This window comes from Hylobates moloch, unplaced genomic scaffold, assembly GCF_009828535.3.
Source record: "Hylobates moloch isolate HMO894 unplaced genomic scaffold, HMol_V3 SCAFFOLD_3, whole genome shotgun sequence".
Classification (NCBI taxonomy): Eukaryota; Metazoa; Chordata; class Mammalia; order Primates; family Hylobatidae; genus Hylobates; species Hylobates moloch.
This window is the reverse complement of record NW_026652278.1, coordinates 96,124,070-96,151,959: the sequence shown is the minus strand read 5'-3', so window position 1 is coordinate 96,151,959 and position 27,890 is coordinate 96,124,070. Positions and strand designations below refer to the sequence as shown.

General features: G+C 45.5%; 1 protein-coding gene across 1 annotated transcript in view; it reads right to left on the bottom strand.

Annotated features, from left to right (window-relative positions):
• Positions 1 to 2,476: 2,476 nt before the first annotated feature.
• The window catches only part of LOC116480974 (supervillin), a 27,384-nt gene continuing 1,970 nt past the window's right edge, over positions 2,477 to 27,890 (bottom strand). The window contains exons 3-13 of the mRNA XM_058437028.1: positions 26,478 to 26,622; positions 25,458 to 25,734; positions 18,779 to 18,930; positions 16,100 to 16,205; positions 15,238 to 15,445; positions 12,699 to 12,832; positions 10,747 to 10,902; positions 8,645 to 8,788; positions 7,439 to 7,563; positions 3,579 to 3,734; positions 2,477 to 3,476 (exon numbers count right to left, since the gene is read on the bottom strand). Coding sequence (XP_058293011.1) covers positions 3,390 to 3,476; positions 3,579 to 3,734; positions 7,439 to 7,563; positions 8,645 to 8,788; positions 10,747 to 10,902; positions 12,699 to 12,832; positions 15,238 to 15,445; positions 16,100 to 16,205; positions 18,779 to 18,930; positions 25,458 to 25,734; positions 26,478 to 26,622 — 1,690 coding nt within the window. The 3' untranslated portion in view covers positions 2,477 to 3,389. The remainder of the gene's footprint in view (positions 3,477 to 3,578; positions 3,735 to 7,438; positions 7,564 to 8,644; positions 8,789 to 10,746; positions 10,903 to 12,698; positions 12,833 to 15,237; positions 15,446 to 16,099; positions 16,206 to 18,778; positions 18,931 to 25,457; positions 25,735 to 26,477; positions 26,623 to 27,890) is intronic.

Sequence of the window (27,890 nt, the reverse complement as noted above, 5' to 3'; positions counted from 1 at the left end):
GGCTATTATGAATAATGCCACTATGAACATCTGTGTCCAGGTTTCTGTGTGGACACACACAGCTAATTTTATAATCAAAAAAACAGAACAAAAAGACCAAAATGAATTCTGGAACTATTTCTGGAATACGTTTCCTTTTACCAAAATGGGAATTCTAATAGCGGGGCAGGAAATGTAAAGTAAGAGAGAAAGAAGTGGGCTCACAGCAGCCTTTCCCCTCCTCGGATTCGAGAACAAAGAGGCAGGATTGTCCCACTCTGGAAGTGGCTCATATTCGCACAGTTCATCTAAAGCTACGGAACACGCTCAACATCCCATCTGCCCCGCAGCACTTCTGATAACGATCTCAACCCAAACACCCACCCGTCTCATGAGTCCCTTAGTTCAAGTGCAGCAAATTCAGGACATCCCACTTCCCTGCCCCTGATGCATTTAGTGAGAGCCGGGGTTTGAGTTTGGATGACTGTGGAGAAAAGCCCCAAGCACCAGTGTCAATTCATGGGCTGAGACTTTAAGGTTTAGCAATTCAAGTGTTTCAGCTAGGTCCCTTCCCAGTGTACAAAGGTCAAAGGTTGCAGTTATGGAAGGAAAAGGATCAGAAAAAAACATGGAAAATAGGATCTGGTTCTATAAGCAGGAAAGAGATGCAGGAAACAATTCAGAGGAAAGGAGGCAAAAAGTAAACTGGCTCTCCAAGCTGGGGTGTCTTATTCACCAAGAAGTGGTGAGAAGCAGACGGACAGCAAGTTTTGGGAGGGACAATGGTTTTTTTTTTTTTGAGACAGAGTCTCACTGTATCGCCCAGGCTGGAGTGTAGTAGTGCGATCTCGGCTCACTGCAACATCCGCCTCCCAGGCTCAAGTGATTCTCATGCCTCAGCCTCCCAAGTAGCTGGGATTACAGGCGTGCGCCACCATGCCCAGCTAATTTTTGTGTTTTTAGTGGATACAGGGTTTTGCCATGTTGGTCAGGCTGGTCACAAACTCCTGACCTCAAGTGATCCACCTGCCTTGACCTCCCAAAGTGCTGGGATTACAGGCATGAGCCACCGCACCCGGCTGCCAATGTTTAATACAAGTAGATGGACACAATTTTAAAGGACTTTGGGAAAACCTGGTGTTAATGAATATTAATGAGGACACCTGTCTTATTTATTACAGCAGCTCTCCACTGGTAGTTCCTGTAGCAATTCAAGCTCCTTCCTGGGTATCTAAGGATCCAGGTGATATCTGGAACCTACTGCAGACGTTGCAATCCTGCCTCTTTCTGACCCTGAGGTTGCCCTAGTGACTCTAGGAACCTTTCTCCTCACGTCTTTGTGTGTTATCTATGGAACATGGACTTTGAGCCTCTCTCTCTTCTTTTTTCTCTCCTTGCTTTGGTTTAAATCCATCATTTCTAGGTGCGTGACAACACTCCTAACTTAACCCCCCTGCTTTCCCATTTTAACTACCATCAGAATAATCTTAATACTGGCAGGTGTCTAGCACTTGGCGATTTTCAAAGAGCTTCCACCAGTTCCTTGCTCGGAATCTTGTGATGCAGGCAGGATAGCTAGGAGTGTCTCCTTTTAAAGGAAATCGAGGTAGAAAAGTTCAGTGATGACCCAATATCATAAAAATCATAAAATGGTGAGACCAGGAGCAGGTTATAGGTTTCTACCCTGGTGCAGTCCCTGGATGGGGCCCGTAAGTCCTGAAGTTTCAGGCAAATGTGCTGTGATTGGATGTGTTAAATTAGACTAACAGGGAGTGGGGAAGGGCTATGATAATTCAGAGTAGATCTGCAGAATATGTTCACAAAACCATGGATTTAAGAACATAGGAGCTTGTGAGGAGTTTTCTAACTCGTTTTTTAAGTTTTCTAGATGTCTTATCCATACAATTTTTTTTTTTTTTTTGAAATGGAGTCCCACTCTTGTCACCCAGGCTGTAGTGCAATGGCGCGATCTTGGCTCACTGCAACCTCCGCCTCCCGGTTTCAAATGATTCTTCTGCTTCAGCCTCTTGAGTAGCTGGGATTACAGGCATGTGCCACCATGCCCGACTAATTTTTGTATTTTTAGTAGAGACTGGGTTTCAACATGTTGGCCAGGCTGCTGTTGAACTCCTGGTCTCAGATGATCTGCCCGCCTCAGCCTCCCAAAGTGCCGGGATTACAGGCATGGGCCACCTCGCCTGGCCCATACAATTTTTTAAAAGGCATTGAGATCCTAAAATTGAAATTGTAGATATAGCTGTGGGATAAAGAACTTCTGCTGAATAATGATTTGCAAAAGTATGTCTTCAATATAGTACTGAGTACTAATTCTATGGGGCAAATAAGTCTGTATTTCATCTTATGACCTTGTATAAAATCTTGCCCTAAACTAAATTCAAATGTATAGTCATTTACACTTAATGACAAAATATTGGTGCCATGTTAATATTTACCAAAAAAAAAAAAGAAAAAATTCCAGAAAGGAACATGCTTGGAATTCAATGTGAACCAATCAGTTAATTGTTGTGTTTATTCTGATGCTTTTATTTGGGAGTCCTATATCATTAAATGACATGTGTACTGTTTACAACCGGTATTAGAAATTGAGATGTTTTTATTTTGACTATTTGAGAGTAAAATTGTAGATAATGTTCCAAACCATCATCAAAAATGCAGAGCAAACTTTTCTGTATATAAACTGTACATAAAAACAAGGCACTATACATTTTTGGGGAGATAATAAGGTAGAAAGGTTGATTCGCATAGATTCTCCAGAGTCCATGCCATTAAGTACAAATTCTTTGTTCATTTTAGCACCGGAAGCAGTACTCAGAACAAGTCATACCTAATGCTGCAGGAAACGTTTCCAAACATGTACGAAGATACATATTGGTGGCAGAGCTAATTCAACAGAAGCAACTCCATCTACCTTTTCATGTTATTTCGACACCAAAACAAATCTTGAAAGTGAATGAATACATATTGCTTTGTTAAATACATATTTGACTTATATGGTGTTTATATAAATATATATATATATATTTTAGAATCCACAAACTATCAAAATAACACTTTATAAAGAGAACTGCTTCAAAAAAAAAAAAAAGGCATTGCCTAGCTGGAACAAAGAAGGCAGTGCTATCTATAGCAGCTGCGGCTTAAGTGCACATAACAGATACTTTTATTAATTCTGATAACCTGCTGAATGGTGGAAAGAAGTTTCCAAACAGTTCCCTTGAACATTTACAAAATACACAACTCCGGGACAAGCAGTATCTTTAACAATGTCAGGTTCTGAAAACTCTGATTGAAAAATACTTTGTGAAAAACACCAGTCCAAAAATATATATCCATTTCCCTGGTGCGGTGGTATTGGACGTGTCCGTGAGGCTCCTCTGACGTCTCCCCACTCAGAACAGGCCTTTTGCTTTCTTCAGGTTCACCTGCTTCCAGGCGGGCAGGGCGTTGTATTCGTCCCTCGTCATGTCTAGTGCAAACTGGAAACATTGGGAGAAGCGCCCCGCGCGGCTCAGTGAAAGGAGCCAGGCGTGCGTGTGTTGTCTTACTCCCATCCCCACCCCACTGGAAGAACCGCTTACCTCGAAGTCTTCGTCGGTGAGATAGATCTCAAGCTTCAGAGGATCGACCCCCTCCGGGAGTGGCCTGGCCAGGAGGTCGGCCAGAGGGTAAATGGTTTTACAGAGCTTGGCTAAGACGTCTTCCACGAGGGTGATCTGATTGGAAACTTCTGTGTCCTAGAGAAGAGGAGGGGGCAGAGAGGAAAGCTCCTGTCCTATATTTGAACTTGTTTTATTAAGTGCTTGCAGACACACAGCCCTGTGCCACCTGCACACAGCCTGAGGATGCATAGTTCCGTATCACTGAGGAGGAAATGGCTCTGAAAGAAAAGGGATCGCCCAAAGCCCTGCAGTTTGTCTGGACTCTTAATTTTTAAAATTTTTAAATTTTAAATTAAAAAATGGTATTTTTTGAGACAAGGTCTCACTCTGCTACTCAGGCTGGAATGCAGTGGTGCAATCATAGCTCACTGCAGCCTCCAGCTCCTGGGCTCAAGTGATCCTCCTGCCTCAGCCTCCTGAATAGCTGGGACTATGAGTGTGCATCACCAGGCCTGGCTAATTTATTTTTCCTTTTCCTTTTTTTTTTTTTTTTTTTGGTAGAGACTGGGTCTTGCTATAGTGCTTAGGCTGGTCTCAAACTCTGGCCTCAAGCGATCCTCCTGCTGGGATTATAGGTGTGAACCACCACACTTGACCTCAAATTTTGTTATTTTTTAGAGACAGTGTCTCACTGTAACCCAGGCTGGAGGGCAGTGGCTCGATCATAGCTCACTGCAGCCTTAAACTCCTGGACTCAAGCAGTCCTCCCACCTCAAGCCTCCTGAGTAACTGGGACTATTGGCACGTGCCACCACGCCCACCTAATAATTTAAAAAAATCTTTTGTAGAGACGGAGTCTCGTTTCTCTGACTTTTAGATGTTTTCTCACCTTGTCACAGAGTTTCAAACAAACCCTGTCTCAGAACTGTCTCTGGAAAAATGTTTAGGGACTTTCCCATGAGTGAATTACAGACTAAGATTAGTAGATTTGAAGTCTAAACACCAGAAGCCTCCAAATAATGGAATTTGTTTAAAAATATTAAAAAATAACCTGAAAAGAAATCACACCTCCCTTCCCTCCCCTGGCCCCATTTCTTAATCTGCAATAGAAAAAGAAGGTCAGAAAATGCATCTAGAATATTCTGGAGCAGAATCAATTTTTTTGTTTTTAAAACCACTGTGTGAATTTAATATGAACAAACTATTCTGGGTAAATTCTCTTCCTCCATTAAACTTGGGACCCCAGATTGGCTGCTCTCCTTTGGGTGGGTGGATGGTGGGAATGCATGACTAAGAGCTGTTGCTCATATCAGAAATACATGGGGCAGACTGGTGGTCAAGAGTCAGGTTTTGGGCTGGGTGCAGTGACTTGTGCCTGTAATCTCAACACTGTAAGAGGCTGAGGTGGGAAGAGTCCTTGAATCCAGGAATTGGAGACCAGCTTGGGCAATATGATGAGATCCTGTCTCTATAGAGAATACAAAAATAGGCTAGGCATGGAGGTGTGCACCTGTAGTCCTACCTACTTGGGGGGCTGAGGTGGTAGGGTCATTTGAGCCCAGGGGTTCAAGGTTTGTGTGAGCCATGATTGAGTCACCACACTGCAGCCTGGGTGACAAAGCAAGATCCTTTCTCCAAAAAAAGAAGAGGCGAGTTTTGGATGATCTTGCCTGCATCTGAGTACTGACTCCTCCACTCACAGAAAGTCACTTTGGCCAAGTGACTTCGTGTTTTTGTGCCTCTGCTCCCACACCAGTAAAATGGGAATAATAAGATATCTTGATGAACTGTTGTGATAAATGAGAAAATCAGTGTAAAGTGCTTGGAGATGTGCCTAGTGCAGAGTGGGCACTTGATGAATGTTAATTATTTGTATAACTTGCTGGTATGGGAAGCCTGACTCTTCTCTGGCTATAATTCCACAGGCCTGCACAACAGTAAATGGCCCCGCTGCTAACCCCCAAGATCTATAGTGAATACACAGGGAGGATGGCGAGTTATATCCTTCTGAAAGTGGCTCAACTGTGCCACAGGACTGATGTTTATGATTTCTTTGGAATAAACATTGAAATTAACTCTCCTAGTCTTGAAATTCGAGAAAGTTACATTCGTCTTATCTGAGTTCCTTTCTCAGGAAATCAACCATCAGGCATCTCCGATAGTATCAAAAAGCAGTATCAAACAGTAAAAAACCCAGTGGCTCATGCTTGTAATCCCAGCACTTCAAGAGGCTGAGGTGGGCAGATGGCTTGAGCTCAGGAGTTCAAGACCAGACTGAGAGACATGGCAAAACCTCATTGAAAATACAAAACAAATTAGCCAGGCATTATGGTGTGTGCTTGTAGTCCCAGCTACCTGGGAGGCTGATGTGGGAGGATTGTCTGAGCCCAGGAGCTGGAGGCTGCAGTGAGCTGTGATTACACCACTGCACTCCAGCCTGGGCAACAGAGCAAGACCCTGTCTCAAAAAACAAAAACAAAACCTGAAGCTTACCAGACCCCTTACCCATCATGATGCCTAACCAACCCCCCGCTTCCTGTTGACCAGCTCCTCTTCCTCACCCCTCCCTAATTCCTGCTTCCCACACATGGTTACATTTCTTCCCTGCTATAAAAACCCCTAATTTTAGTAGGCCAGAGACACAGATTTGAGACGTATGTCCTGTTCCCCTTGGCTGTAGCACCCAAATAAACTTTCTTTCTTGGCTATGCTTGTCTCAGTGATTGGCTTTCTTCTGTGTAGTGAGCAATAAGCCCTAGACTGAACCCCTGGCAATTTGGTAACACCTGAACTTAGACTGCATGCAGCAGCCACAGAGCTTGTAATCGCTAGAGCCTTCTGGTTTCACGAAACCATAGTTACAGTGAACAGAACCATCTCGTTTCGGCTGCGGCAGAGACCAAGCTGAAGTCAGCCCCTTCCCTGTGTACATCAAGTCCATTTGGCTCCAGGGAGACTGGTTAGGGTGAGCAGTGATGTCTGTACTACCCAACAGGCCCTCTCCATTGCTAAGCAGAAGTAGATTCTGTTTGTTTAAAATTACTCGAATTTCCTATAAAATACACTTGGGTCATTTCCCTAAGCAAAGCAGCTCTTCTACATGGTAAAAAAAATCAAAACAGTAAAAAACCTATCTCTCACCAAATCAAAACAAATCCTTGGATTTGCTATTGCTAGCAATGTTAATAGCTCATATATAAGAAATTCAACATAGCTATAGTAAAATTCTTTCCTGTGTGGTTGGAAAAGAAAACATTCTAGATTATAATATATTTTGGTAGATAGAAGTTATGATAAATGTCTCATGTGGAAATACCAGGTGGTCTCATAAAAGACAATATTAATGAGATGTTGAGCGATCACTTATCATAAGTGAGTCGCAGCACCTCCATTCATTCAGTTTTCTGAACATATTAAATCATCAGATTTCATTTGTGTCTCCTCTACACAAGGTTAACATCTGAAACATGAGGGTTTGGTTGTGCGTCACATGGACACTGAGAGACAAGCAATGCCAAGCAACAGGTTCTTAGCAAACAGAATGAAGAGTTAGCAGATTTTATGTACATATATAGTCCTCAGCATGATTAAACTCACCTTTGCTTTTAAATTTTTAAAATTTGGGTATCATGTGTAGAAAATTACTAAAATAGTTAATTGATTTTCCATTAGACTTCTCTTCTTCCTAAGCAAATTCTATGTAGATTTGTTAAGATGTTGCAAAACGAAAAATATTTTCCCACTCTGAAAGTGCAATTGGATGCTCTCCCCAAAGTAAAGTCAACCCACAGTCCAAAAGGCACAGGAGCCACCTTCACAGGGCAGGAAAGCGTGCTCACCATCTCTGTGATCTCAGCGATGTCCTCTCTGTGCTCCCAGCTGGGAAACATATTGGTGAATGTCAGGGGCTCCAGACCAGCGTGGATAAGGTAAGACTTGGGGGCTGGCTTCTTGAGATTTTTTCCTGTAGTTACACAGAATGCAACGTCAGTAGACCCAAGGGAGACCCTGTCTTTTGCTGATTTCCCTTGAAATCTTTTCTTCTTTGCCAGAACTCATGACTTCATGCTTAAAATGCAAGTTACGAGTAGTTCATAACAACACATGGATAATGTTTATATAAGATGTTAGTTTCATGCCTGTGACTACAATAGTGACCGATAATCAAGCTGAGTCTATACTTCTTGAACCTAACAAAATGCGCTGTATTCCTGGAAGGAAGAGAGAGGCTCTGCCTGCAGCTTCTGGATGGAGCATTTTCTTCCTCCTGAATTCACCTGTAGAGTCATCCCTCTCATTTCCTAGCACAGGATTAACTCCCATAATGATGACGGCGAACGACAGCATCTTATACATCCACATTCACTATAACATTGAGTGGAAGGTTTCATATGTTATTTATTGCTAAAGAGTTTTTCAGGAAGAGAATCAATTGCACATACTCAGTGACATTAAACTAGTTGTGTCAATGAAACCATAAAAATTAAATAAGATATTAATTACTGGTATTTTCATTTTACATAAAAGACTAGAAATTTCATGTGTATAGTAAAGAACCATGAACTTACTATGGGTATTTCTCTTTGGATATAATACTAAAAATAATAATTAATAATAAAAAGGTTGGCAATGGCCGTTCACTGTTTGGGGGAGACCTCCATTCTCCAACAGTATGGTAGTGCTTGCAGATAATGTACATGGGAGAGGCCAACTTGTCTCTCAGTGTGATCAACCCCGAGTACAGCGGGGTTTTAATCTGCTTGGGGCATTCCACAATACAGCCTTTATTCTTGAGGGTAACAAGTTAGCCTCATAATATCAGAGAAAAACTAGTTCTTCTTCATGCTGGCAGCTGAGAATGCGCTAATCTAAAAATTAATATATTTCAAAAAGTTAAAGGGGAAAAAATTGGTTTCATTACCACCTGCCAGGCTTTGTGGATGCTGGCTGACATGCGCAGAAAGGGAAGGGGGTCTCCTGGCTGGGCGTGCCTGAGGGGCTTCCCCATCTGTTCCGTGCTGCAGGCGCGTGAGAGGGAGCCTCACCTTTGCAGTACTGGAGCACGGTCTCCATCGCACTCTTCCGGTCGGAGGCCCAGCGGATGCGGGCAGAACCAGTGATCTTGTTCTCAATGGGCCACCAGCCTTGCCAGAGGTACACCTCGTGGTGATTGTCAACAAGGAAAAGTGCTGTGAGGGCAGGGACAGAGCCAGACCATCAGGAGCTCCTTCACGGACACTTCTAGCTCACTCCTCCCCAAACCTAGTGGATGTTGTTCCTCCCTGCTGCTGTGTTACAGGGGAAACCCCCTTGGCCATCAAACCAGGGGCAAAGGGGCAAACAGAGAAACCCAGGACACCCCAGCCCTTTGATAGTTCAACTGGGGGAAGCCTGTAGGCAGAGAGGTGGCGTCAAGGAGTTGGTCTCTTTCATTCCTCGTCCTCCAGGTCCTCCTCCCTTTGCCCCAGCTCAAGCCCCTGGCCCTTCTGGATACTGGCAGGGCTGTGCTAAGAGTGGAAGGGATAATGCATGTGCCACTCAAGGGACTGTTAGCACCACGTATCTCCAAAGAGCACAATCAACACTGGAGCGCACATCTCACTGCAGACAGGTCAGTGGCGTTCCTGCCCTGCGCGCGACTTCTTAGCAGTGAGGTGAGCTCATGGCTCTCTTACAGAGAAATGGGCCTTAAAAAGCAAAACTGCCACAGGGAGTGGTGGCTCATGCCTGTAATCCCAGTGCTTTGGGAGGCTGAGGAGGAAGGATTGCTTGAGCCCGGAGGTTGAAGACCAGCCTGGGCAACACGATGAGACCCTATCTCTACAAACAGAAAAAAAAAAATTAGCCAGGCGTGGTGGTGCATGCATGCAGTCTCAGCTACTCAGGAAGCTAAGGAGGGAGGATCGCTGGAGCCCAGGAGTTCGAGGCTGCAGTAAGCCATGATTGCACCACAGCACTCCAGCCTGGATGACAGAATGAGACCTTGTCTCTAAAAAATAAAATAAAATGAAATAAAAATCAAAACTGTTCTATCGTCTTTTCCTCCTCACTTTTTCTCCTCCTCAAATTGTCAGCCTGACTCTTACTCCAGGTGGCAAAACGCCTCTCACTCTTGCTAGTCGGCTCACTGTGTGTCCTTTCCTGGCATGTGTTTCAGGATTCTGTGAAAACCACACTTTAAAAGCCCAGTGGAGGTTGATAACCTGCCCTGAGTCCCAGGGTGAAGGGCGTGGGCACAGCCTCTCTTTCTGGTGGCTAAGATTTTCCAAGCATGACATGTGCACTGGTCAAACTTTCAGTGCTGCCCTGGGCTCCCAGTGCAAGGTGACGTCCCTGGCTGCAGCTCCAGGCTCTTGTAATGTGAGAAGCAACAAACACAAACTGAGAGGCAGCTGACCTTGACTTCATTGGAGGGTGGGCGGGAGGGGTTGTCAAGCCCAGTCTCTCGTGACTTTCCCAACCAGAATGAGGGCACAGAGCCTTCACCTTGGGATCAGAAGACCTGGGCTGGAGTCTTGGCTCTGCTCTGGAGCCTTGGTATGGCAGACCCTGTTCCCTGGCTAACTTAGCCAATACCCCAACATCCTTCTCTTCTGCCATTTGCTTCCCCAGTCTCCCTTGCAGCTGGGGCTGGCCATGTGACAGGCTCTGGCCAATGGGATGTAAGCAGAAGTCTGCTGGGGGCTTCTGGGAAAACATGTGCTTTATCTGATTAAAGAGAGAGATGTGGCTACTAAGTGGCCTTTTTTCCTCCCCCCTTCTTTCTCTTTCTATCTTGAATGCAAACATGATGGCTGGAGCAATGGCAGTCGACCAGTGACCATGCAGCAACAAGACTGAAAGGAAGGCTGGGAGAAGAGCGGAGACACCAGGCCTGCCACTGTGGTGCTCAACCTGTTCTTAGCTGACGTCTTTGGGTGGGTTAAGTGACTGAGTCTTGTTCCTTATGCTATAAAGTGTGGCTGATTTCACTCTCCTTCCTTTTGGTGTGGGGTGAGGACGAAATGAGTGTAAGCACATGTTCTGAGTGTTCTGGGAGTGTACTTGGCAAACAGAAGCTGCTTAATAAATAAAAACGTAAAATCAAAAGGCTTTCTGGAAGATGTGCCTTCTACTGCTCAGCATAGCTGCCCCCTGCAGGCCTTACCTGGCTGGGGCGCGCTGTACAGATCTTCCTGCAGGAAGGGCATGGAACTGACCACAGAGGGGGCTCGGGCAGGGTACACGAACTCTGTGGCTGCGAAATCCCCAGAGGAGCTGCTGAGGATGAACAGGCGGGGTGCGAAGTTAAAACTTCCAGGATCTTTGAAAGAAAAGAGAACAAAGCTGAAGATATCATGTGCATCAAAGTAAATTCCAGATGAAGAATGAATTTAAAATATGAAATAAATCAAAGCACTGTGGAAACATAGGTAGGATTTATCTGAGCTTCAAGGTGGAGAAGGCCTTTTCAATTGCAATAGTAAAAGAACCAATCAAAAGGGAAAATAATGCATTAATTATATAAAAATGAAAAACAATAATGCAAAATTAAAAAGAAAAGAAAAACCAAGTAACAAATGGGAAATATTTGTAATACAGCAACTAGTTAATATCCTTAATACATGAAGGGACATACATAAGGAAAAAATAAATATCTCAATAAAATGTGCAAAAGACACAAATAGAACACTCACCAAGGTAGAAATTAAAATGGCTAAAAAAGATATAGATACATATGCATATATATACACAGATATATGTATGTGTATATGCTGAGAAATGAACGCTTTTGTGTATTGCAAGTGAGAATGAAACTGGCCTGAGCTGATACATGCTATCGGACTTTTATAACAAGCACGGCGGTTCCACATCTAGGAATTCCTCTAAATTAGGAATGAATGTATAGGATTATTTTAAAAAGTATTCAAACTGCATTATTATATAAGGGAGAAAAATCAGAAACAAGAAACAACTCAACTCTCCAGCTGTCAGAGACTGTCAGGTAGAGAGTGGCATATATTCACAGAATAACAGAATATCTCACAGCCATTAGAAATCTAAATTTTAATAACTTGGGAAATTATTCATACTAAAGGAAAAAAGCAGGTTACAAAACAGTAGATCCACATATTATTTTTTCAAATAGACATTATATATAGCATAGAGAATGTGAATTCTGTTACTTCTGAGAAATGTGGTTATAAGTGACTTCATTTCTTTTTTTAACTTCTCCATAATTTCAAACGTTTTCTATGCATTATGTTTAAAAAGCTATATAAAAGTTTATAAACATTGAGGGGCAGAGTATTATGGAGCAGTTATGAGGATACTCCATTGCTGCCCAGCCTTGGGCAAGTTGATTAACTTCTGTATGCCTCAGTTGCCTCATCTGTAAAAATGGCAGAGTATTGGGTTGTACTAACGGAGTTACTATATGTAAGGTGCTGGCTGATGTCTGGCTTATTGGAACTGCTTAATAAAAGTTCGCTTTCCTTCTAATGTTCATCTGTATTTTGAGAACAGCTGGGAAAGTACACATATACACACCTAACCTCACTCCGGTGAACGGGAGTGCCTATTCTATACAGACATGGCCTTTGTATTTCCAAATATGTTAATGACTGAAGGGCTCTGGAAAGGGGATAAGAGGCTGGCTTCCTTCCCCAGATCCCACTCCAACACCCAGAGGACTGCTATTTCTCAGGTGGCACCTATGAGGAAAGAAATAAAATGGTGCCCTGAGTCCCTAAAACCCTGGAAGGTGGCTTGGTCCCTGGGAAGCCTTGGGAGCTGATTTGCCAGTGAGAATTTGAAGTCTTGGTGTCCAAGTTAAACTCACTCCTGGGGAGAAAAAAACTGTTCAATCAGCTGGACATAATACTCATCACACTAGATTTAAGACAGACTGAAGAATTAAGATAAAACATGAATGGGGCACAGTGGCTCAAGCCTGCAATCCCAGCACTTTGGGAGACTGAGGCAGGCTGATCACTTGAGCCCAGGAGGTTGAAGCTGCAGTGAGCTGTGATCGCACCACTATACTCCAGCCTGGATAACAGAGCAAGACTCCAAAAACAAACAAAAAAACCAGATCGCAGGCTGTGGATGCCGCATTACCTTGAAGCATGCAATCGTAGGCTTTCCTGTCTCTCCTTCCCAAGGCGTCCCAGAATCCGAGTGGCTCAGAGCCTTCATCACACTCGTGAATTGTGACTTTGCTGCTACTATGCAGTCCTGCTTCCAGGGGGCATCTGCAAGGGAGAAACTCCAAGAGTTCTTTATAAGTCTGGAGAGTGCTGGTGACCCAAAATTATTATTATTATGCTAACAGCTTTATAATAGCTTTATTGAGATATCATTCACATGTCATAAAATTCACTCTTTTTATGTGTACAGATTTTAGTATATTCACAGAGTTGTGCAACTGTCATCACTAATTTCAGAACATTTTCATCTCCCGGAAAAAGAAGCCCTGTATTCGTCAGCAGTCACTCTGCATTTCCCCCATCCTTAATCCTCAGAACCCACTAATCTACTTCTGTATTTATGGACTTGCCTGTTTTGGACATTTCATACAGATGGAATTATATAATATACGTTCCTTTGTGACTGGGTTTTTTAACTTAGTATAATGTTTTTAAGGTTCATCCATGTTGTAGCATGTATCAGTACTGAGTTCTTTTTTATGACAGAATAATATTCCACTGTATGGCTATGCCACATTTTTTTCATCCATTAATGTGTTGGTAGAGATTTGGGTTATTTCCATCTTTTGGCCACTATGACTAACATGGCTATGAACCTTCATGTACAAGTGTTTTCATTTCTCTTGGGTAGATATCTAGGAGTAGAGTTGCTAGTCATATGGTAACTGTATTGTTAAATCTTTTGAGAAATTGCTAGACTGTTTTCCAAGTAATGTGTAAGAGTTCCAATTTTCACATCCTTGCCAATACTTGTTATTGTCTGCTTTTTTTAAATTTAAAATTTGTGGGTATATACTAATAGTAGGTACATATATATATATATATGGGGTACAGATATAAATTATTCAAAACTAAATCTGGAGATCAGTTCACCGTCTCTTCTACTTTCTAAGGAAAAGCAATTCTTACTCATGAATGGAAAAATGCTCTGCAGTTTATAAGTGTGTGTGGTGGAGGAGAGGAAGTTGACTTGCCCCTAGGGAGGGATGTTTAATCACATCTAATGTGTCATGAAAATTACAGACATTTTTGTATAGAACAATACATAGTGACTATTTCTTGTCTTTCTCTCCTGCTAGAACATGAACTTCATGAGGACAGAGACTTGGGCTTATTCACCACCAAGTCCCCAGTTCTTAACTCCAGTCCTTTGGAGTTAGAAGCAGGTTGCCCAAAGTTCATAATGCAGAAAAACCATTTTTCCGAGATTTGTAGGATAAGTCCTGTAAGTCCAGATTGCTTGGCGCCAATCAGGTACTCAATCAATGTTTGTTGAGTGAATATGTGAATGAGCTCTTCATTGTTTTTCTTTTTCTCAGTGGTCCAAGTAAACCCTCTGATGGGCCTCAAATGCCTTGGGCCACCTCAGGGGATGTGATTTCTCACCCCTCCCCGTGCCCTAGCCCACAGGTGGTGTTTTGAGATGAAACATCTTGTTTCACATCTGCCTCCCTGTGGAGAGGTCACCTGCCCGGTTCTCCTCTCTGCCCTCTCTGGGTAGTGTGTTTTCAGAGTGGACACAGGGGCCCTGGCCACTGCCCTGTCCCAGAACCCAGAGAATGGGGTTCACCAAATCAAACTCTGGGGACATGTGCTCCTAGGAAGCTCTTCACTTTTCCTCACTGAGGTCCTCACAGGTCTCAGTTGCCTCCTGAATGCCTGGGCGACGCTGGGCTTCTCTGGCAGCTTGCAACGCTTATTTTGCCTGGGCTGCTAGGAAGTGCAGAGCCACGGCGGCAGACCACCCTAGCGGGGGGCCGGCCACCACAGCGTCCTCCCTGGGCTGTGGCCTTCACGGCCCTTCCAGTTCCCCTCTTCCCCAAGGTCCCCACTCAGTGCTATCTCACAGTGTGCTGAGCCTTTGCAAGTGGCCAACGGCAGGTGCCTGCCTGGGAGGGGAAGAAAACCCAACCCAGAAGTGCCGTACCCGGGAAGTGCCCAGAGAGTCCGATCCCTCCCCATCGGGGGCTGCTCTTCAGAATGGGGGACATCTTATCATCTGACACAGATGGCGGTTTCCCACACTCTTCTTTAGCTTTTTAACACTCCGCTGTTCTGACAAATGAAAACTCCAAATCCCTAACAGGTATTTGAAAGTGTTCCCTTTAAATATCAAAGGCCCCCAGGCTTCTCATCCAAAAGCTGAACAGCAACCATGAAGAAAGAACCCAGAGTGCTTGCAAGAGTCACTCCCTGGCTCCTCACCAGCCTCTCACCCAGCCAGATAAATCCTCAGACTGTGAGAGAGGCCCCCAAGTCGGAGGTCTGGACTGAGATGTGTGTCCTCTCTGCTTGGAATGTCAGAGGCCCCTCACCACGTTCCCAGCCATCCCTTGCTGCAGTCACTTTCAGCACCCTGGGATCTGCTGGGAGTCTTGGTACCCCTGAGCCTGCCCCGTCCCTCTGGGAAGCCCCGTGTGTGGGGCACTTGTCGCAGACACAACACTCACTGTTCCTTGATCTTGTTCGCGGCGGTCCTTCCGACCTCCTTCGTGTGGGCCTGGGCTTTGCATCCGTGCCACAGGTAGATGAGGGCCTTGTTGACGTTGAGCACCACCATGGAAGTCCTGGACCTCAGGCTGCTACAGTGACAGGCCACTTCCAGCAAATTCCCTTCCACGGGCACCTCTCCACGCACGCAGTACAGCCGCCACTCACCTGCAGGGGGCACCGGCGGCGCGGAGGAGTTAGGACGTGAGCGAGTGGCAGCAAACGTGGCCCTTCCTACTGTCCGCTGTGCCATCCACGGCAGCCACCTCCGTCCAGGGCCAGGGACTTAGGGGACTGGAGGGGCTGAGGCACTGCGCAGGGAGCCCTGCCGAGCACTGAGGCATCAGGCCTTCCTGCCAGCCTAAAAAGTGGGTTCTTATGTAGTTAGAAGCAGGTGATCTGAAGTCCACAATGCAGAAAAACCATTCTCCCAAGATTTATACAATAAGTTCTATAACAGGCATATTTTAAAAGGCTCTAGAGCTAAGACTTTTTTGGGGGGCTGGGGTGCTGGTCAACAAAAAATTTTATAATTTATAATAGAAGAGCCACTGATTTTTCTTTCCTCCTAAAAAGAGCAGACAGAGGAGGGGAGACCACCTTCCAGCCTCCTGCGTGCAAAGGTGAATCCCGAGTAAATTCTCCAGGGAGAGGCTGGTCACGAGCACCCATAGAGCTGAGTTATCAAACAAACATCGGGAGGCTTTCAGAGGTAGAGCCACAGTTAGATGAAGACAGACTCATTTTCAGCCCCGAGCTTATAAAAATTCTTTCCAAGAGAGGGAAAGGTAAAGTCAAATTCCAGCAGTAAAAGTCACTTACTTTGCACATTTTCTTCTTCCTCTTCCCGCCTCCCGGAGTGCACCACCATCCCCCCCTGGAAACACTGCAGGAAACAGGGGGGCTCCTTTCCCTGGAGAACCTGGACCTTCCGATTTAAACAGAGGTAAATAGGTAAGGGGCGTGGGGCTTTCAAAGTCCTAAAAACAATACATGCCTCTCCCGGAAAATCTGAAAAATATCAAGACGTACAAACAAAAGCCATTGCTAACACTATTAGCCATTGCTAACCACCTAAAGAGAAGCTCTGTGAACGCTGCGGTGTGCAGCCTCCTCTCAGGGTGTTACTCAGGGAGGGTCTTCTTTTCCTAAACAAAATAGGAGCCTTGCTTTATATTGATGTACAGCCTCATTTTCTTTACTTAATGTTGTTCTGTCAAGGAATATTCTTTTAAAACATAACTCCTGATATTTTAATGGTATTCTGTGGTTATTGATGTCACAAGACTGATATAAACACATTCTTAACAAGATAGCTCTCAGCAATGAGAATGACTCATCACTGACTTGGTAATAAGTCTAGGAAAAATATATGGTTTGCGGCCATCCCAGCAGTCCACTCAGCCTCTGTTAGAGAAAGCTCTTCCTTCAGGTGTTATCTGCACCACGAATAATGTGAGGGTTGAGTCACCTCCTTCTAGGACACCTTTCCTTACAGAGGAAATGTTTCCTGGAGCTCGTAGTCACGGAGCACTGAGAGAAAGCATTTCTCACTGTGAGTTATCAATCTCAGTGCCCATTTTGCATAACCAATTGCCATTTTGTGGCAGTATTTCATATCTAAAATGATTTTCCAGAGCTGGACCGTGGCTCATGCCTGTAGTGGTGCATGCCTGAAGTCCCAGCTACCCAGGAGGCTGAGGAAGGAGGACTGACTGAGCCTGGGAGGTCAAGGCTGCAGTGAGTGGTGATGGTGCCACTGCACTCCAGCCTGGGTGACAGAGCGAGACCCTGTCTCAAAAAAATGATACAAATAAAAATAAAATGATTTTCCATCCACTGGATTGGTAACAGGTAAAATGCTCAAATGAGAGAGATTAAGACTCAAAACTCTGAGGATGATTTTGAAGGCATGATAAAAGCATGTTCATTCATGGCCTTTACAAAAAAATAGAGGGGTAGTTGAAATGACTATTAGGAATAAATTAAAAGGCAACTCTTGCCAATACCATTTCTAAAATATAGTCCATGGTAGAAAATATTTTTTAGGAAATGTGATTGGTTCTTGGGACTGTGGGAGGCTGGGTGAGTGTGGATCTGTTTCTGGCAAGAATGTTTCTGCTGTCTTCCCTTCTGCTATCGTTAATCATTCATCCAGGAGAATAAAGAGATTTGCACATGGCATTGTCCTGTTTTCAAAGAATCCCAGAGTTAACTCTTAATTGCTGGTACTCTACAGAGCAGAGGAGACTCAGGCAGAGATCATCTAAATGTTAAAGAGAAAGGTTTGCAAGCCTCATCTGGGCAGCAGTCCCTGCCAAGCATGATGCAGGCCTTGGGGTTATAAGGCCATGGGGTTGTGAGGCCAGCAGCTTTAGGTGGCCTTGGATCTGGGCAGCAGTCCCTCCTAGGCACGATGCAGGCCCTGGGGTTATAAGGCCATGGGGTTGTAAGGCCAGGGTCGCAGGGTCTCTGTCACGCTCCTGGGGGATCATGTAGCTTTAGGTGGTGGGAAGTGCTGTGAAAATAAAGGGATAAAGTGCAGGGACTGAGAATGATGAGAGAATGAGAAGGCTCGGATAGAACAGGGGTTGGGTGGGGGTGCGGGTGACATCTGAACAGAAACCTGCCTCATAAGAGGCAGTACACAGGGGTACGGACGTAGAGGCAGTATGGAGTAGGCACGGGAAGTTTCCAGACAGTGGAATGGGGCACGGGGCCGGAGGTGAGTGGAAGGAGGTGGTCGTGGAACAGGGAGAGGCTGGAGTGGCCTGGGTGGAGGGGAGGAGCAGGAGGAGCTTGGAGAGGTGCCCAGGGCCCACCAAGAAGGTGCTGGAGCCCTGGGAAGCTGCTTGGACTGCAGTGTGTGTGGCAGACAGCAAGGGAGTGACCCAATCTGACCTGTTCCAGAAAACCACTCAGGCTGCCATGAATACAGGTGATGGGTGTTCCCAATCCTTACATTCACCTGGTATTTCCTTCAGGTAGATTCGTATACATGGAACAACTGATCAAAGTTTTAAGGTTCTTGTGACAAAATTTCAGGATGGCTGTTCAAGTTACACTTCTCACCCAAAACACAGCATCCTCATCCTACTGAGGCCTTGCCAGCTGGCCCTGGACCCATCCTTTAAAAAATCACTCCCATTGTGAGAAGTGGATGATGGCATCTCTTTGTTTTACCTACAGTGCCTTGATTGGTTAGTTGGAAACCTAACAAACCTTTCAAAGCCACCCATTGGCCATCTGCACTTGTCATGTGTATTTCCTATTTGCAGATACAACATTTTCTCTAGGATCATCTTACAAAAAGTGGGAGGAGGAAAGAAATGGGAGGCACAGCCTGAAATCTGCAGAAGCCAGACCAGGACTGAAGTGCTTTGGGGTGATGTGGTCTTCCATTATCAGAATCATGTTGGGAGGGACCAGGCCGAGTGCCATCGACTCCCAGAAGAGGACGCTTCTCTCAGTCCCCGGGGTGCAAAGCTCCCCAGGACTCACCTGGGCCCCCCTTTCCTCGTCCAGCTCCACCGTCATCAATGCCGACGTGCCCTTCTCACTCACGGTGGAGTGCCGGCCTTGCCAGAAGAAGTAGACGCACTTCTCTTTGCCGGCCGCCCTCACCGAGTGCTCTACCTTCTGGCGACTTCCCACTGCAAACACAGAATAGCACAGGGACAGGTCAGCAGCTGAGACACCTGAGGAGGAGCAAATGTCTGGCTCACTTCCCCGGGGCCTGCAGGGACCAGTAGCAAAGAGCCTCGGGCCTAGGGCTGGGGAGAAACCATTGGCACCTGGAGGGAAGTTTGGTCATGCCCAGGAGAAGAGAAAAACCACCTTCCTTCCAGCTCCTGACCCAGAGCTTCCAACAGGGAGAAAAGGGATCTGAGGGGCCCTCTTGGTGCCCTGAGAAAAAGATCTGTCATCTGGAGGGGGTGGTAGATCACTCCAAGTGTGCAACAGAGTAATTTCTTCAAAATATTTGGTGAGGCCAGGTGAGTGGCTCATGCCTGTAATCCCAACACTCTGGGAGGACTGCTTGAGGTCAGGATTTCAAGACCAGCCTGGGCAACATAGCAAGACCCCACCTCTAAAATAATTTAAAGGCATGGTGTTGCACACCTGTAGTCCCAGCTACTTGGGAGACTAAGGCAGGAGGATCACCTGAGCCCAGGAGTTTGAGACCGCAGTTAGCCATGATTGTGTCACTGCACTCCAGCCTGGGTGACAGAGTGAGACTCTCTTACAAATAAATAAATAAATAAATAAATAAATAAATAAATAAATAAATAAAGTATTTGGTGACCGCCAGAGCAGGACTAAGGGCTCACACAGACACAAACACGTTTTCCATATTACACTACTCTTTGGCAAAAGATTAGCTGGTAGAGAAAAGATGTTAAAAACAATAACAGGGCCAGCTTTAAGCACAAAGGAAAAAATGCAGACTGTTAAAACTATTCTAGTAAAAAATACAGCTTTGAAGTTTTCAAGTTCTGTCAGGAATGAGGAGATAGGTTGCTGACATATCATTTGAGCATAAACTAATCTGGATTTCATGTCTGTCACCAGGGCTGCTGCCGGGATTAAGTGCTGATGGTCCCCATGGCTGGCACCCCACAGGCACTCAGTAAACATGAGCAGCACAGGAGGCAGATGAGAACGCTTGGTGTGGAGAGCAGTCACAGGGAGGTTACAGGGTCTCCCTCTGTCACCCAGGCTGGAGTGCAATGGCGCAATCATGGCTCACTGCAGCCTCAGCCTCCTGGGCTCAAATGATCCTCCCGCCTCAGCCTCCCAAATAGCTGGGACTACAGGCATGCGTCACCATGCCTGGCTAATTTTTATTTTTAAAATTTTGTAGAGAGAGGTCTCACTATGTTACCCAGGCTGGTCTCTAACTCCTGGCCTCAAGTGATCCTCCCACCTCAGCCTCCAAAAGTGCTGGAATTATAGGCCAAATGGGCATTTTAGATGTTACTACAGACATCCAAATCTCTACCTGTAAGAATATGTTTCACTCTAGATTCCCTTCATTCATTCATGCATTCAACAAATATTCACTGAGCGGGGACTTCAGGATTCTGGGCTACAATGATGAACAAGACAATGATGAACTTGATGCTTGGAGCTTTTGTTCTAATAAACAAAGAGACGAGCAAGACAATTTCGGATAGTGATAAGTGCTATGAGGACAAGAGACAAGAAGGTGACGCCAGGCAGGGTCAGGGCTCATGGGACACCAGCTGAGGGAAGCCCTTTCTGAGGAGGTGGGGAGTGCAGACCTGAATGACGCTAATCTGGAAGCAGAAGCTTCTAAGCTGAGTGAGGCCAGTAGACCAAGCTCTTGACCCAAAGGCCTGGGTGTCCCAGGGAGTGAAGGTCAACATAGGAGAATGCAGCAGTTGGTGGGAACACCCACACAGGTTTGAAAGGAATGAGAATAACTGGAGTCTCTGTTTTATATCACTGCGATTTTTCCCAGCTCCAATCCCATTTCCAACATTGCAACCGTATTGAGGTTTGAAGGGAAGAATAAAACTCATTTAAGTTCTTAAAAGGTAGGGGGTCATATTTATTTGATTTTTAGCCCTTTGTTTGGCAAAGTATCTGTAACATAGGTTTCATAAATGATTCTAATAATTTCCTAAAGTATTTTGACTAAGCACAGTCTTTTGTACCATCCACTGTGGATCTGAACTGGTTAAGTTTGGGTGTTTTTGAGAGGGCAAAATAAAATAGGAACCATCAATGCCTAGATTATAAATCCCACAATTAATTTGGAAGCCACTTAATTGAAATTTCTGCTAACTTAGCAACAAAACTTTGCCCTTGAATAGCAATCCTATTCTTCAAATAGTGAACATTTGTTGCACTAAATAGATTACTGAGGAAAGATATGTTTCAAATAGATCATAACAGTTTATAAAGATCTTGAAATACGTTGTGTAAATACATATTCACGCTTAAATAACCAACATTACATCCTAACATTGCAAACAGACTTCAGTGTATATACCCAAAATAGAATTGTATCTCTTTTTTAACTTACTTTTATTTTAGAGACAGGGTCTTGCTCTGTTGCCCAGGTTGGAGTGCAGTGGTATGACCATAGCTCACTGCACCCCTGAATTCCTGGGCTCCAGTGATCCTCCTGCCTCAGCCTCCCAAAGTGCTGGGATTACAGGTGCATGCCACCATGCTGGGCTCATTTTTTATTTTTCTGTATAAACAGGGTCTCTCACTATGTTGCCCAGGTTAGTCTTAAACACGTGGCCTTAAGTGATTTTCCCACCTCAGCTTCCCAAAACTCTGGGGTTACAAGTGTGAGTCTAGAATTTTATTTCTTTAAAGATATTTTATGAAGCAAACATTTCACTAGTTTTCCTTACAGTTTTCCTGCACATACCCAAATCTAATCCTATATGCAACTTAATTTTTCATATGTGTATTCATTTTTAATTTTGGCAATGTAAAGATTAAATTTTTAGTGGTAAGAACTGCTGGGCTATTATTTTTTTGAGACAGGGTCTCACCCTGTCGCCCGGGCTGGAGTGCAGTGGCATGATCTCAGCTCACTGCAACCTCCGCCTCCCGGGTTCAAGCGATTATCCTGCCTCAGCCTCCCCAGTAGCTGGGATTATAGGTGCCTGCCACTATGACCAGGTAACTTTTTGTATTTTTAGTAGAGACGGGGGTTTCACCATGTTGGCCAAGATGGTCTCAAACTCCTGACCTCGTGATTTGCCCGCCTCAGCCTCCCGAAGTGCTGGGATTATAGGCATGAGCCACCACGCCCAGCCAGCTATTCTCTTTACAACCTTGATTAGTTACCTAATTTAAAGTGTGGACATGTTACGCCACCAAGGCACTTTCAAGAATGTTTGGTGCTAGTAGTTCTATTTAGGAATAACAGAAAATACAAATATAAAAACTGTTCATGATCAAGTATTCTTGCACCAGAGCCACCTATTTATAGGAACTAGACATCTATCATGCCCTGGAGGAGCCTGGCTCGGCATCCCTGGGCACCTTGAGCAGCTGTCCCCTGACCCTGCTGGGGAGCAAGTAACCCTACCCTGCAGGCACTGGGCCAGGACATTGACCCTAGCAGGCAGGCCAGCATCGGCCAAGTGGAGGCTGTACCACCTGTGCAGCTGCTGCTTTTTGTTGACCGTCTCCCAGAAGTGCACCCTGAGCTCTGACTCAGTCCTGTTTGCAGGTGTGGCCCTTGTGCGCGCAAGTGATAGAGGAGCTGGACTAGTGTCACCAAGGGGCCAGAGCTTCCACATTGGCTACGGAGTGACTGAAAGTGCCATCGGGCTGTGCCTCCCCCCTGCTGGAGGGATGGTCTGGAATCTGAATGATCCCTGCTTTAACTTAATTCTCTAAGGCTGGGCTTTTTCCAAGTTGTCAGTCTGCTGAAAAAGATGTTGGAGGTGGCTGTGAGATGTCCATTGTGTTTACTGGGAAGACATACAGAAAGGAATCATCCGGGTCAAATCATATTTCTTAGGGGCCTCCAAGTCAATAGTCCATGAAAGTCTGAACTCTTTGCTTTATTTTTAATTAATTCACTTTAACAGTTTTACTCATTCATTCACTCACAATTACTTTTTTTTTCTCATAACTAACAGCTAAAGTAAGAAAATGGCTAAATTAAACTATATCTCGTTTTATAAAACACGATTTCCCTTTTTGCATTTTAGGAACGGGCACTACAAGTGCCTTTAGTTTGTTCTTTAAAGTTCCCAGTTTCACTACTCCAAAGGTTAAGAGATCCACCCGCCCCGAAACACACTCAATTCCCTATTATTGTTGTCTTTGGTAATCAACATCAGAGATTAACACTGTACATGCCACCTCTGCACAAAAGCAAGAGCATAAATCCACGACAGTGACTCTTTGTTATTAATTGTTATTATTATTATTTTGGGGAGATCCACGTTATCTAATCTTCAAGTTAAAAACAGTAATTACGCTGTTCCTGCCGACAATGTCAGTGATGAGTATTTCCTGCACCTACAATGTGAACACAGGCCAGGCACCTGTTAAACGTCATATATACCTGATTATAAAGTCCTGTGAGCTGAGTACTATAATCCCTATTTTCCAGGTGAGAAAACCAAGGCTCAGACAGGGTAACTTTACCCAGACCACACAGCTGGTAAGTGAGGGCCTGAGATTCTGAATCCCAGGCTGTAGGGTCCCAGTGCCTGTGACCTTCCCTCAAGGGACACAGCTCCTTATGAAAAAGGAAAGAAGCAGTTCCAATTGCTTGCTCATAAGAAATTAAGTAGATGAGAAATGCTGCTCCCTTTGGGAGGCTGAAGTGGGAGGATGGTTTGAGCCCAGGAGTTTGAGACCAGCCTGGGCAACATAGTGAGACCCCATCTCTACAAAAAATAAAAAAAGTTAGCTTGATATGGTTGCACATGCCTGTAGTCCCAGCTACTTGGGAGGCTGAGGCACGAGGATGGCTTGAGCCTGGGAGGTCGAGTCTGCAGTGAGCCGAGATTCTGCCATTGCACTGCAGCTTGGAAGACAGAGTGAAACCCTGTCTCAAAAAAAAAAAAAAAAAAAAAGAGAGAAAGAAATGTCCCTCCCATTGGGGGTCCTTGTCTCACACCCCACGACTCCCTGGAAGGAGAGGCTGGAGCTGCCTGGGCCCTGGAAGATCGCCTTCCTGCTGTTTAAGAAGCCCCTGAAGTTTGGTGTGTTCAGCGGCTCAACCTCAAGTCGCCTTGCCGCTGGTTCAACCCTGACCTGCTCCACGGTCTGGTGACTGGGATCTTCAGCCCCTCCTTGTAGCCAAACTCACGGCTCCCCACATCCTGTGCTGGAGCCCCACTCTGACTCCCTGCCCGCAGAGCAGGTTAATAGCACAGTTGGGTTTGAAAAGAGGCAGGCTTGGACTTGAGTGTCCAGCTCCACTCCCTGCTAGCTGTGTGGCTTCAGGCAGGTTCCTTGATGTTACTGTCTTGGTCCTTATCTGAAAAATTAGCACCACAACAGAAAAGTCTCAGGGAGCCCAGCAGGCACTCAGCTAGAGGCAGGGTAAAGCCCCCAGCATCGTGCCCCAGAGGGTGAGGGGATCTCTGGGCCACAGCCTGGCTCTGCACAGCACACAACCCCATTGGCCGTGTACTCAGCGAGGCCCACCTGCTGGCTGTTCCTGCACCTGCTTTATGTCATTGATAACCACATGCGTCTTGGAGACAGGGTCTGAAATATTTACTTGGTCCCTACAAAGTGTCTTCCATAGAGTAGGTGCTCAGGAAATGTTGTCAGCTGATGAATAGATGCATCTTGTATAAATCAGGAAAGAAATCCTGGTTCTGAGCCTGCAGTTTTCTGATCAGCAAACAGCTGCCTGTGCTTCCTGTGGCCCCGGGGGCAGGTGCACCTGCACAGCAAGGGGGCTGTAAAGAGGAAAAAATACTCTCTTCTGAGTTGAAATCACAGACCTGTGACCTGTATATTCTCCTAAATGGGAAGGGGTGAGGAGCGCTGTGGGAAAGGCTCCTCCTTGGCAAGGAAAGGGATGACTTCTCCAGAGTTCACCGGACTCCCCCTTTCCCCAGCGCCAAGCGTCTAGGTGAGTGTTTTGCAATGGGGTCTGTCACCATCAGGAACCGAGGAGAGTTTAGACTCTGCATTTACTACACCAGACCCACAAAGCACCACCCATACTCTCAGTCTCGGGAGAAACAGCCTCTTTCATTTTTCAAATAAATTTTCTGTGCATGTATTTACTATAATGTTACAGCACCATTTGGTTCCAGTTTTAAATCACGAAAATGTGCTGTACTTAATGACTTTAATTGAAGCAGCACACAGCCACATGGGAAATATCACTTAGAGGCCAATCATCTGTTTCCCAGAAAAGCTCTGGGGACAGGGGCAGGGGAGGGAGAGAGGGAGCTGAGAAGCCTTGACATGCAAGTTCAATTTCTACAGGTGAACACCAGCGGCCTCGGCAATGCTAGGTTGTTAGGAATTCGGCCTTATTTCTTTTCATCTCTGTGGTTTACTAGGCGGCTCTCAAAGGCGCATGACAGCAGTGCCCCACTGCACGCACGCAGCAGAAGGCACGACAGGGTTCATCGGAGAAGCTGGCTCACGCAGGGCTGCCGGGCCAGCCTCTTTCAGCTGGAAAAAACCATAAGTGCTCACTAACCTGCCGTGCTCACCATGAACTTCCACTTGACCACATAGGCATCCCCCTCGTGGAACTGCCCGATGCTCTGTTTGGGGAGCCTGCTATAGTCGAATTCTAGGATGTGCCAGACATCCACAGAGACGCTGGTGATCTCAAACTGCCTCCTGTCGTGTCCTTCCACCAGGCCATAGCCACGGCCGACGTTCACCCCATCCAGGATGGTGCCTGCTGTCGTCTGGGGCATGGACACCATCCGTGTCACATCGTATGGCTTGACATCGGCCCTGGGGTCTTCCTACAGGGGCACATGAAGACATCGGTTCAGTTGCCTGTTTCTGCAGCTATTCTTTGTCATGCTCAACGCTGCTTCAGCTGTTCATAGGACAGCATAAAAATACAGCTTCCACACTCTGTCTCAGGATGTTTAACTGCAGCAAGGGAAAGGCTGCATTTCCAGAAAGACTCTGGGAGGTCTGAACACCCATTGCCACAACAGCACATGGACGCCTGAGACTCTTCACTTCCCAGAGTTAGATTAGAATTGGAAGCCTGTCTGCTGTTCTACTAGTGAATGCTGGGAAGGCTTCCTAGCTTTAAAGGTGTATGTGTGGCTGTGTGTGTGTGTGTGTGTCTGTGTGTCCACGGTTTTTTTTTTTTTAATTAAAGTATTTTAGTTGACACATTATTATGGGTATGATTTGATGTGTTGATACATGCATCTGTTTCATGGGGAAGAGGGTGTGGGAAGGAGACAGGACAGGGAGGACAGGGAGATGTTGGCCAACGGGTACAAAATGACAACAGAGAGGAGGAATGAACTCTGGTTTTCTCCTGCACAGTGGGGTGACTGTTTTCCAATACTGTATTGCAGATTTCAAAATAGCTAGAAGAGAAGATTTGAATGTTCTCACCACAAAGAAATGATACATCTGAGGTGACGGCCATGCGAACTATCCTGATTTGATCATTTTACATCAAGGCCACTTTTGTTGGGACCCGAACCAAGCCCCAAGGTTTGAGACTTGGTCGCCAGAATACCTTGTGCTGGGCAAGTTCCCCGGGGTTCTTCTCATTCGGTCTCTTCAGTTCCGTCCAATCCAGAAACTTCTCTTTGAACAAAATTGTCTCATTGTGTTCAGTAAGTCTCCCAAATATCGCCCAGTCGGGCCGTCCCTGTCCTTTTCTGCAGGGTGGGAGGGGGGTTGGGAGAACAGACAAGAAAAGAACCAAGATTAAGCCAAGCTTAAACAAAGGAATCTGAAACATATGCGGCTACTGGAAAAAACCTTGAAGAACTTAACTACATATAAAACAAATGGTTTATTTTCCTGCATTTTACCAAATAATGACATTTTGTTATTTTAGTCTGAAGTCTTGCAAAGCTTTGTGTCCATAGAGTTTTTGATGTGCCTGAATGTGACATGAACTACGTCAGGACTAGACTTTTCTTACATTCTAGCAAGTTTTTTTTTCTTTTTTTGAGATAAGGTCTTGCTCTGTTGCCCAGGCTGAAGTGCAGTTGCACAATCTATAGCTCCCTGCAGCCTCGAACTCCTGGGCTGGAGTGATCCTCCTGCCTCAGCTTTGCAAATAGCTGGAACTGCAGGTGTGTGCCACCATGCCTAGCTAACTTTTGTATTTTTTTCAATATGAGACAGGGGTCTCGCTATGTTGCCCAGGCTGGTCTTGAACTCCTGGCCTTAAGTGATCCTTCCTTCTCAGTCTCCCAAAGTGCTGGGACTACAGGTGTGGGCCACATTCTAGCAAATTCTTGTCTTTGGGATACCCTGGGGTGGCACGCTGGGTGGGGATTTTGGCAAAGGCAGGAGCTGAGGGAAAACTTTACTTGTCTACTTTAGCCGCCCAGTCACCTGCAGAGGCTTACCAAGTTGCCCCTCCAATTAATTAATAGACGTAGGGAAGAGGTAGCTCCCTCCTCAATTCTCTACTATTTTATTTCATGTTACAACAAAGCTCTCCAGAGTACAGAGATTCTCCCGTCACTAAAATGAACACACTTTCATAGATCTTGAAGTGCCTTTTTGTGCACTTATTTCTAGGCCACTGTCCAGGCAGCAGGCAAGGAGAGCACATAGAGATAGGAAAGAAAACGGCACAGCTCCACCCAGAGGTCTTGTGTGGCCTTAGGATTTCAGAATTTATGCTGACCCCAAGAACACAGGTATTTTAGATAAAGGTAGAGCTGAGAAGATACACGTGCTGCGGAGGGCGTAGCCCTGGAATAATAAGCAGGATCTCTCATCCCTCCAGATCCATCTTAGGTTGTGGATCTGGCCCGGGATGCAGCCATCCCTTAGAGCAACCCGCCCTGCTGTTCGTGCCCTGCTGTGCTACTGCCTCAGTCGCTTCCTGCTTGGTCAAGACCACAGCTGCTGATGTCACAGCTGAGGCACATCAAAAAGGCTGCCTGATTCAAAGAAAGCTGCCAGA